Source organism: Argentina silus (genome assembly GCF_951799395.1).
Source record: "Argentina silus genome assembly, chromosome: 1".
Classification (NCBI taxonomy): domain Eukaryota; kingdom Metazoa; phylum Chordata; class Actinopteri; order Argentiniformes; family Argentinidae; genus Argentina; species Argentina silus.
In genome coordinates, this window is record NC_139655.1 from 2,773,245 (window position 1) to 2,784,793 (window position 11,549).

Sequence of the window (11,549 nt, forward strand, 5' to 3'; positions counted from 1 at the left end):
TTTGGGTACCCTGAAAATGGGGACTATGCATCAAAAGTGGTGTAATTTCAGAATGGTGAAACCAATATGTACACAAATACCATCAAATAAAAACTGAGAATCTGTACTTTAACCTCATAGTAATTGTTTGATTTAATTTGAAAACATGCTACACTGTCCCATTACTTATACAGGGCACTGTAGCTTGGGAGAGGGCAAGTAAGTGTCAAGTGAATTAGATATGACCATCTTCACAGGGATAAGGTATCATAACCAAGCCAGTAAAAACATAACTCTGTAAAGCCAAAGGGTATGTATCACTGACTATGTCCTTATTTGGACAAAGACAAGCCAGAAAAGATAGCTTTTGAATTGGCTATGATGACCACATTGTATAACAATTCTAGCAAAAGAAAACAGAAACTTTGAAAGTCAATCATCAATATACTGTAGTTCCATTTTATAGTACAGGTGTCAATCACATGAAGTAAACACACAGTAGGCCTCCTACAAATACAATATTAGACAATACTGTTAGTAAAGTATGCTATGAGCTTTTACGTGCAACATCAAATATATTTCTTTCCACAGTCCTACTCAGTTTCACAGTTCTACACCAATAGGCCTGCCCTCTTAAAAGGTGACGTGCAATATTGCCAGCTGTAACAGACTGACCAAACCTTCCCAAACATAACATGACCAGCAAGCTAGCAAAGGACGAGAGAAGTCATGCTTTTGCATATTACTTATTTATTATAAGACACATTACTAATGTGAATAGGTGACGTGAACAGTTGTGACAGTGGTTCAGGTTTAACAGCATAAACAACAACAACTATAGCTTACGCAGCATCCTCTCAGACACAAACCTGCTCCACGTAACGCGTTCCAATAACATCATTTAAAACACTTCTACGCTGTTCAGCCTCTTTCTGCATGCCTCTATCATGGTCCTTATTTAGAAAAAAAAAGACATGTACAAAAGAAGAAATGATAAGAAAAGTGAAACAAGGATAACAGTTGAAAGGTCTGCGTCAGTCAGTGTGTATAAACTGTAAAAAGAAATAACCAACTAATTATAGAAAACTTTTAAAGTGAGTTTCGTTAATCCAATGCACAGTAACAGTAGTGTGTACAATTTGTACAATAGTAAAAATGTCCATAGTGTAAGAAGTTAAATCTCCTGGGGAGAGAAAACAGGCTTGCATAAGTACATGGACACTGTGAACATGATATACAGGTATGCTCTAATTCAAGATTTTGCAAATAAAGACAAACCACACTGTTGGTTTACTCCGAATGTTAACGCTGTACTTAAATGTGGTTTTTGCCATAATATCCAACCGTAATGGACACGAGAGGACCAGCTTATATATACACTCACCGAACACTTTATTAGGAACACCTGTACACCTTCTCATGGTGGAGGTGGTGGAACACCTGTACACCTTCTCATGGTGGAGGTGGTGGAACACCTGTACACCTTCTCATGGTGGAGGTGGTGGAACACCTGTACACCTTCTCATGGTGGAGGTGGTGTAATGGTGTGGGGGATGTTTTCTTGGTACACTCAGCATGACTTCAGCATGACAATGCATCATGTCACAAAGCAAAAGTCGTATATACACTGACTGAACACTTTATTAGGAATACAATACTAATATTGGGTAGGGCCTCCCTTTGCTCTCAAAACAGCCTCAATTCTTCGTGGCATTGATTCCACAAGATGTTGGAAACATTCCTTTGAGATTCTGGTCCATGATGACATGATTGCATCACACAATTCCTGCAGATTGTTCAGGTGCATTTTCAAGCTGTGAATCTCCCGTTCTATCACATCCCAATGGTGTTCTATTGGATTCTGATCCGGTGACTGGGAAGGCCGCTGTAGAACACTGAACTCAATGTCATGTTCATGAAACCAGTTTGAGACATTTTTGCTTTGTGACATGGTGCATTATCATGCTGGAAGGAGCCATTAGAAGATGGGTAAATTGTGGCCATGAAGGGATGCACATGGTTAACAACAATACTCAAAATAGGCTGTGGCATTCAAGCGACGATTGATTGGTATTAACAGGCCCAAAGTGTGCCAAGAAAACATTCCCCACACCATCACACCACCTCCACCATGAGAAGGTGTTCAGGTGTTCCACCACCTCCACCACGAGAAGGTGTACAGGTGTTCCACCACCTCCACCATGAGAAGGTGTACAGGTGTTCCTAATTAAGTGCTCAGTGAGTGTATATAATAATATATAATATATAATAATGCCATTTAGCTGACGCTTTTATCCAAAGCAACTTACATTGCAGTGAGTGCATACATTTATCAGTACATATATCAATTTATATATATCAGTACACCTAAGCGTTGTTAGCGCCATGCTCTACCAACTGAGCCACAGAGGAGCGGTGAGCTTGTGTCAGTTTTAACTGAGTGAACACTTCTTATACAGCGTCAACGTGCTGAGTGAACTGGAATGCACTTTGCGGTTCGCCTTTATCTACAGTTGATTGAACTGTGGCATTACTCTGCGGCAGGATTGGGTGGGCTGAGGTAAAAGGCTGAGCATCATCCACTGTGGGGGGATCACCGTGTCCAGTTTCACTTCTGCACACCGGGTTCGTGGTCATCTCGCTCGTAGCTGATTGGCTGCAGCTGCTGGACGACGTAACTTGCCATCTCTGGGCATCCTGCTGCTACGACTCTTCGGGACATGAGGTCGAGAGGTCCCCCTGGAACAGACACACACACACACACACACACACACACACACACACACACACACACACACACACACACACAGTGGTATTAGGATATCGCATACAACAGTGTGACAAAGCAACAAACATAGATCTCTCTCTCTCACACACACACACACACACACACACACACACACACACACACACACACACACACACACACACACACACACACACACACACACACACACACACAGCACTGTGGTCCTCTGTGGCTCAGTTGGTAGAGCATGGCGTTAACAACGCTAAGGTTGTGGGTCTGATTCCCGCTGGGACCATATATACTGAAATGTATGCACTCACTGCAATGTAAGTCGCTTGGATAAAAGCGTCAGCTAAATGGCATATATTACTATATTACACACACACTTTTTCAGCATATGACATGCATGTGACCCTACATCCATCCACACGCACTCCATTACCACACAACAGACACCTCTGCACTACAGACAACAGACACCTCTGCACTACACCACACACAAGTAGCCTCCAGTCACAGATGTACCCTTAGCTTTCCCTCTCTAGGCCGGCGTCTCCGTCTATGACTGGACTTATTATCGGTCTGGGAGACCGGTCCTCTGAGTACCGACACAAAAAAAACAACGCAGGTCATATTTACAATCAGGCGTCATTGCGGCCCGCTATTCACACCACTGCACTCTCCGTACAGACTGTCCAGCCCGGTCTCATGAGAACTCTTTCACAGTTCAACAGTGAACCCGGTCCAGTCCAGTGGAGCTGATAGCCCTGCAAAGCCTCAGAGGGCTACTGTTCTCTCAGAGCTGCCAGAGAGCCAACGCAGAGGGACGGCTGACCACATGATCCTGACCTCCCACCCCGGCCAACCCTGCACCAACAGAGCTCCTTTTGTCCTCCCCCCCCTCCCCCCTCCTCCCACCCCCCCTCCCTGCCCATCCTCAACCACCACCTCCCTCCCGGCGGAGAAGAAGAGACAAGGCAGACGGCCACTTCTACACCCCCCCCCCCCCACACACACACACACACAGACACACACACACACACAGACACACACAGACACACACACACACACTCACACGCTATCCCTCCCTCCCACCAAGACCTCAGGCTCACACAGTTCATTTTCTCAGAGTATCATATCCACAACAACCGTAGTGACAATAGCAATGACTGCCATCATCAGGTAAACAAAATAAAAACGCTTGCAATGATATTAAACTGTTCTGTAGGCACCACCCACCTGAGGTGTCTATGACACACCCCCCAGCCTCTCTGATGATGACAGCAGCAGCAGCGATGTCCCAGCAGTGGAGGCCGTACTGGTAGTACACCTCAGCTGCCCCGGTGGCTATGTGACACAGAGCTAGAGTAGAGCTGCCAATGATCCTCACCCTGAGATGGGGGAGAGACACACACACACACACACACACACACGCACACACAGACTTTTTCATGTATTTTGTGACCCTACATCCGTCCCTCCCACCAAGACCTCAGACAGACTCACACAGTTCATTTACTCATCAGAGTATCATATGCACAAGTGTGGATATGGACGCCATTGAAATCAATTCAAGGTCGTCACATACTGTGTTTCCCAAGACAGGACAGAGCCCCAAGATAGAAGGGCAGGGACTTTAGGACTAGGAGGACCGATGTGATGATGTTATCCAAATCCACATGTGTCTCTACCAATCTTCCCCCATAGACTGAAGACCCATCTCTTCAGGCTACATCTTAACGGTCCCTCCTAAAGACTTCTTCACCCCCACTACCACCCCCCCCCCCCGTACAAGTTTCTCTCTTGTTAATATTATAATATTATAATTTATTTATTTATTTATTTTTAAAAGGCCCCTGGTCTGAGCATTGATTACTTTATCTTATGATGACTGATAGATAGATGATTCACTTACTTAAACAAATGTATTTGTTGTAAGTCGCTTTGGATAACGGCATCTGCTAAATGCCATAAATGTAAATGTAAATGTAATGTAAATGTCTCTGGAGCCAGGCACATCAGATATCTAACTATTAACATTATTCAATTTCATAGATTGATTATCAATCAATCTATAAATCAATTATCAGTCTATCACATGTCCATACCCATGAGCAGGTGCACTCAGTAGCTTCATGATGTTCCCTGAAAAAATGTCCAGCGTTGCTGGGTCCCGCTTGGCTCCAATCTCTGTCAGAATCAGAGCCTTAGAGACATCTAGAACAGATGAGAACATCTGAATGAACGTCAAAGAAAATCATTGATTGATAAATGCTGTACGTAACTTTTTATCATGTTATAATATAGTCCATTTGGACTATCGTCCATTTGGTCCATTTCGTATGGTTTGCTAACCGTCTTTGAATATCAAAACATTACAATCCGTTATCAGAAGGTTGTGAGGCTGTCTCAGGATATGTTGTCACAAACCTTTTTCCTTCGACACCTGGATCCTTACACCATTGCAGAACGCCCCATGGCCTTTCCTGGCAGTGTACAATGTTCCATCGAAGCAATGGAATATCACTCCAAACTCAAGCTACATTATCAAACAAATAAAGACATTATCAAAGTCTATAAAATCTGCTATACCTGAAACAAATATGGTGATATTCCAGTCCTGCAAATACGGTAAATTATATTCTTCCAAGACTCTCATGCTTACCTCTTTCTTCACTGCGAAACCGATGCTCACAGCAACCATGGGGAAGCTAAAAGACCAAGCACATTATAGAATCATTGTCAATAATCTGTACGGAGACTATTCTCTCAAAAGTACAGATTAAGTATTTCTTCTCATTTGATACAGTATTGTCTGTTGTATATTCTAAAGAGTTTCAGACCTCATCTAAGGAATTGTTGTAGTGCGCTGATGTTCTCACAGATCTGTATCGTACCTGTGGACAAAGTTGCAGGTCCCATCAATAGGGTCTATGATCCAGGTAGGACTGTCTGTTAGGATGCACATTTCCCCTGCTGCAGATGACTCCTCCCCTATAAACCTGTATAGGTCAGAGGTCATGGAAAGACTGAACAGACCTGAAGAGATGTGGTAAGTAACTAACAACAACTACTTACATTACGGTAATAGATTTTCCAAGGAGTGTGGAGAGTGTGAGTGGGTGTGGGGAGTGTGAGGAGTGTGGGGAGTGTGGGGAGTGTGGGGAGTGTGGGGAGTGTGAGGAGTGTGGAGAGTGTGAGGAGTGTGAGGAGTGTGGGGAGTGTGAGGAGTGTGGGGAGTGTGGGGAGTGTGGGGAGTGTGAGGAGTGTGGAGAGTGTGAGGAGTGTGAGGAGTGTGGGGAGTGTGGGGAGTGTGGGGAGTGTGAGGAGTGTGAGGAGTGTGGGGAGTGTGGGGAGTGTGGGGAGTGTGGGGAGTGTGAGGAGTGTGAGGAGTGTGGAGAGTGTGGGGAGTGTGGGGAGTGTGGGGAGTGTGGGGAGTGTGGGGAGTGTGAGGAGTGTGGAGAGTGTGAGGAGTGTGGGGAGTGTGGGGAGTGTGAGGAGTGTGGGGAGTGTGGGGAGTGTGAGGAGTGTGGGGAGTGTGAGGAGTGTGGGGAGTGTGGGGAGTGTGGGGAGTGTGGGGAGTGTGAGGAGTGTGGGGAGTGTGGGGAGTGTGAGGAGTGTGGGGAGTGTGAGGAGTGTGGGGAGTGTGGGGAGTGTGGGGAGTGTGGGGAGTGTGAGGAGTGTGGGGAGTGTGGGGAGTGTGGGGAGTGTGGGGAGTGTGAGGAGTGTGGGGAGTGTGAGGAGTGTGGGGAGTGTGGGGAGTGTGGGGAGTGTGAGGAGTGTGGAGAGTGTGGGGAGTGTGAGGAGTGTGGGGAGTGTGGGGAGTGTGGGGAGTGTGAGGAGTGTGGGGAGTGTGGGGAGTGTGGGGAGTGTGGGGAGTGTGAGGAGTGTGGGGAGTGTGGGGAGTGTGGGGAGTGTGGGGAGTGTGAGGAGTGTGGGGAGTGTGGGGAGTGTGGGGAGTGTGGGGAGTGTGAGGAGTGTGGGGAGTGTGAGGAGTGTGAGGAGTGTGAGGAGTGTGGGAGAGAATACTTATGTACTTAATGTACTTATGAGGGGTGAGTGGGAGAGACCACTGTACTTATGAGGGGTGGGTGGGAGAGACCACTGTACTTATGAGGGGTGGGTGGGAGAGACCACTGTACTTATGAGGGGTGGGTGGGAGAGACCACTGCGTACCTGTGAGGGGTGGGTGGGAGAGACCACTGCGTACCTGTGTGAGGGGTGGATGGGAGAGACCACTGCGTACCTGTGTGAGGGGAACCTGTCCCTCAGAGTGGAGATGATGAGCTCCTCCACCTGTTGGTCTGCTTCTGTTACCAGGTCTGTAGGTGTGCTCTTGGTGCTCACAAGCTTCTCCTGCTTCACCGCCTCCGCAACTACCTGGGGTGGGGGGGTATGGGGGTTAGGGCGGGGGTGGGGGGCAGCCTTTGATCTATGGCTAAATATAATGTCAAACAAATACATCAAGGCTGGCTAGAATCTCTTGACCACAACATGAGATATTAGAGATACAGGGTATATGCTGTAGAGATATGGAGTATGTACTGTACAGCATGTTGCCTGAATTATAATAATAATATAATATAATAATAATAATATAATATAATAATAATGATAATAATAATAATGATAATAATAATAACAATAATAATAATAGTAACAATAATAATAATATAATAATAATATATAATGTAATAATAATAATAATAATAACAATAATAATATATATAATGTAATAATAATCATAATAATATAATAATCATAATCATAATCATAATAATATAATATGATATGCCATTTAGCTGACGCTTTTATCCAAAGCAACTTACACTGCAGTGAGTGCATAGATTTTTCTGTATATATGGTCCTAGCGGGAAATAATAATACATGCATAGTTCAGTGCAACATTGAAACACATGAATCAAGTTGATGTCGGCCCCCACCTTGCCAGCTCGGAGGGCAACTTCCACAGCGACGTCCATGCACTCCTCCCAGGACTTGTCGCTCTTCGTGGTCGTCATCGTGTTGCAATGAGGAGCAACAGCTATCGTTTATCTTCGGCTATATAATATTCCTGACATTCAAAAGCAAAAGCAAAAGCACAACGCGTGAAAGTGATATATCATGTGTTTAGCCTGCGGCGTCCTCTCCCCAGTCTGGTCTACGTATGGTCCCGTCTGCCTGTGTCCGCAGTCCGGTGCCGCACACGGGTGGAAGTGTCGCCTGCACTGTCCTGCTGTAGGCTACCGTGTCGACTTGTCACCGCGGCCTACAAATGTCTGACCTTCGATACAGTATAACGCTTGTAAATCATTACGATTATGTGTCGGATTCGATGGGTCCCTCATAAGCGCAAAACTATTCTCCAAAATTATTCCGTTAATCGTAATGACACGTTACCATTACGGATAACAATAGACACAGACACAAGAGGCTGCATATTGTTCGACACTGTCCACCTGTAGCCTCTTAACGATTCGAAAAAAACAATATTGAGTGTAAAAACAAACAAACCTCCAATAAACTATTTTGTATTTCACGCACAGATAATGGTACGGCACAGGGACGTAGAATAAAATATCCTGCAGGTAAACACGGTTTATCCAGAAGAGGACGCCAGACGCATTCTTAGCCACTGATAACGTAAGAGACAGAGCTTTGCAGCGGCGAGTAAGCAGAATTAGCAATAGGCTTCACCACGTGATTAGGGCATGCTGTCACCCACGAGTGGCTCACTGGCGTCATCCTCTTACGGTGACCCGGGATGTTGGCTGTAATGTGTGGAGGATGCATGGAATTTAGACTGGACTATAACACTTCAACCTGGTCTTGGTCAAGCAGCCCCAACACCACTCACTGCACGTACCGTTGCGAAAAATAATGAAGGCTTATAATTCTCATCAATTCTGCCATCTACATGATCCGGGTGCAGCGCGTTGCGTCTGCCAGTGGCAACACTAAACTGTTTCTGTTGGAGACACGCCGCGCCAAGCGAACCTTCGTTAATCCTGTCTCTTTCATGCATTCATCTGTAATTTTGTAATTTTCACTCGCCTGTCCTGATCTCTTGTAAAGGGGATAAGCCTGTACAAAAATGATGGTGGCTTGGTCGGGCGCGAGTAGTGTGACGCGGAAACTATACCGACACCGACGAGACCGTACTGTCATAGCTCCGTTCAGTTTCCAGGGTGCTGCACAAAGAGCGAAACGAGATGCACTGCCACAAACTAGGCTATATTTCATAAAGGGAATCTATCTGAAAATAATTTCGGATAGATTTCATAACATTTTTCTTTCTTATGATGCCTGATGTATCGATGATTCACTTACTTTAGACAAATGTACGTGTTGTAAGTCGCTTTGGATAAAGGCGTCTGCTAAATGTCAAAAATGTAACTGTAAACATAACTCATATTATGTCAACAACTATATTCTTAAAACCTCAACAACTTACCTGCAATTTCAATTATTTGAAGAAGCCTCAACACTGTTTATCTTGTTTTAATACAAGCCTAAAATCCCTTTCAATGTGTGCAGGGTGATTTTTGCAATTTTCCGACTTAGTTTTAGGATGATTGAGATTATTTGTGAATTTATATTTGATATAAGGTGCTTATACCTCTGCGTATATACGCCTCTACAACGCTCTCCTCTGCTGAGGAAAATAGACTCGGAGCGTAAAACTACGCTGCCTCAAGCGAGCCTCGCTTCACAGACGTGCTGCTCTCGCATGCTGTCTAGCACGTCTCCTAGGTCAGCGTGAGTTGTTAAACTGCGACTCAAAGTCCGGAGACGTTACGGTGGCTTAACGGCGTTGGTGTAACTGCGCCCTGCGTCAATTCTGGGTCTATGGTTTAAGAGAGAAACATAGTTCGAAAGCCACATCGAAATAAATGTGACGCTGCCCTCTGACAGCCATGAAAGAATACTTTGGTTAAATGTGATAAGCCTCAGTCGTCTTATGGAACCTCATGGAACAGCATCCACTTGGCTGATTGTTGAAAATTAAGCAACAGGCAAGATCCTGATTAATGAAATTACTAATAAGAGGGTGTACAACACTGTTGTCAACTCTGATCTCTCTGTAATCCTAATGTATTGCTGCTGGGCTCCTGGCGGGCTGGAGCGGCATGATTCCCTCTCGGAATGTTATTTTTCAATTCAATTAACGTGTAATGCGGATAATTAAAAAAATATCTTTTAGGAGAGGGTTGGGGCAGGGAGAGATGATGCCCCCGGGCCCCGCAGCGCTTACAATGTGAGTTGACCACTCGGGCCCCAAGACACCTCGGTCCAAAAGACGTGCCCAGGGGCCTCACGGGACCATGATCTGGCCCTGGGTTTAGGATAGGTATTGGATGGCAAGAATTGCGCGCGACCGACAACAGAAGTAACTGAAAACATAAGCGTGACCATGCTACTGCACGTCAGTGCTTTTGATCATCCTGCGTTGCAATAAAATGTGGGATTTTTTAGGACAGGGACAGACCTAATCCTCTTAGATGGGAAAACCAATATTCAGTGGGTGTGGGGTGTGCGTGGGTGTGTTATTACTCTCGGGATCAGAGATGGGGGGATAGGGAGAGAACATCCTAGCTGAGTTGATGATCCTATCTGATTTAATACATTCTACAGGCTACATTAAAATTGCATTGTGTGCTAGGGTCATGGGTTAACCATCTTGACCCAGACAATACATGTTGCTTTCTATAGGATATGATTAATAGGGCAGTCCTTGCATTTATCAAATTAAATAGCATCAAATTCCACATTACAAAAAAAATGTGTCATCGTCATTTCAGTGAATGCGTCACGCTGGTGTTTTTCCGAATTCTGGAACCGTTCTGAAGAATTTCGTTGCACACGCGGGCTGACAAAATCAAAATTGTTAAAAAGTGTTTTACAATAAATCTCCAACTATAATCGAAAATCATGCGAAAAAATCCTAACCACAACCCTAGCCTAACCCTAAATCACACGAGGCTGCATATTTGCTGCATTAGATAGGCTATATCTTCAGGAATGTCATCTGTCCTGTCGGTCGTCGTGTTTTTAAAGTTTTGATTCCACGTCCGCCTTCGCGCCCGCTTCTCACCGCGTCAGTCGCATAGATTTGTGTTGTCAATGCGAATAATTGCATTATCAAAAGTATATCAGGAACTATATATCAGTTGCATAAGAATTGTTGTCTTGTGCTGGCCAGTCCAATCTACCGATCTAAATGATGCCACGGACGTTCTTCCAAGAACTTGTCAGAGAAGTGATAGTCGAAATAGTCGAGCATTATAATATGGATTTGTTATAAATAGACAACCTGCTTGATTTGGGTGAACCACGCCTTGGGGAATATCCTGGATGAACTTCCTCGGACTTCGACAATGGTAACTAGGCTAAATTAGTGACACGTGAATCAAATTGGGCAGCTAACTCGCATGCCAATGCTAAACGAACCAAAATAGTTAAGGCATTATCCGTTGCCCTATATTTTAATCGGTTACACTTATCCGGGGCGAGTTTTTTCCCCCCAATTTGGCAGGATTTAGCCCGCTCTCCCCAGCACTGGGAGAGAATAAGAGAGAGAGAGGACCAGATTAACATTTCGTTCTCAGACATGCTTGGACAGAGTGTCAAATGTAGATGGACTCTCACTTTTGCCATGGCGTTATCTGTCAGCTGCGTTTTTATATTCTGTGAATATTTGATTTATTACCCCGCAATTCTGCGCTGTTCGTGGCCGGAGTTGACAGGGGACGGCGGGATAGACCCTCCGCTGCGCGCTCTGTTCCTGTCAGACACACACCTCCTCGGGACCATCAAGGGA

At 45.1% G+C, this 11,549-nt stretch overlaps 2 protein-coding genes across 6 annotated transcripts in view; one reads left to right on the forward strand and one right to left on the reverse strand.

The window, feature by feature from the left end:
* Positions 1-712: 712 nt before the first annotated feature.
* Positions 713-8,671, reverse strand: LOC310804097 (inositol monophosphatase 2-like). 3 transcript variants are annotated; one of them, XR_014554199.1, is made up of 9 exons: positions 7,672-8,671; positions 6,975-7,108; positions 5,626-5,730; positions 5,394-5,439; positions 5,159-5,267; positions 4,837-4,945; positions 3,968-4,119; positions 2,514-2,718; positions 713-932 (listed from the first exon to the last, which is right to left on the reverse strand). XR_014554199.1 is itself a non-coding variant. In XM_083669190.1 (9 exons), the coding sequence occupies exons 1-9, from the start codon at positions 7,747-7,749 to the stop codon at positions 925-927; spliced, it is 858 nt and encodes a 285-aa protein (XP_083525316.1). In that variant the 5' UTR covers positions 7,750-8,671; the 3' UTR covers positions 713-924. The 3 variants fall into 3 exon arrangements, 2 of the variants coding, with proteins under 2 accessions (XP_083525316.1, XP_083525315.1); XM_083669190.1 differs by having other exon boundaries at positions 2,602-2,718; XM_083669189.1 differs by having other exon boundaries at positions 713-2,718.
* Positions 8,672-10,821: 2,150 nt separating this feature from the next.
* The window catches only part of mppe1 (metallophosphoesterase 1), a 7,871-nt gene continuing 7,143 nt past the window's right edge, over positions 10,822-11,549 (forward strand). For 2 of the 3 annotated variants that reach the window (XM_083684468.1, XM_083684470.1), the window contains exon 1: positions 10,822-11,549. This exon is cut by the window's right edge and continues 23 nt beyond it. In XM_083684468.1, coding sequence (XP_083540594.1) covers positions 11,340-11,549 — 210 coding nt within the window. In that variant the 5' untranslated portion in view covers positions 10,822-11,339. The other variant, XM_083684469.1, reaches the window with a different exon arrangement.

What these genes read in the sequence shown, in the direction of transcription:
- LOC310804097 (XM_083669189.1), bottom strand. Translation starts at nt 7,749, where the DNA reads ATGACGACCACGAAGAGCGACAAGTCCTGGGAGGAGTGCATGGACGTC. An exon ending in GTTTCGCAGTGAAGAAAGAG is followed by an intron (nt 5,268 to 5,393) that starts GTAAGCATGAGA and finishes TTGATAATGTAG; the next exon opens with CTTGAGTTTGGAGTGATATT. An exon ending in GTGTGTCATAGACACCTCAG is followed by an intron (nt 2,719 to 3,967) that starts GTGGGTGGTGCC and finishes TGTCTGTTCCAG; the next exon opens with GGGGACCTCTCGACCTCATG.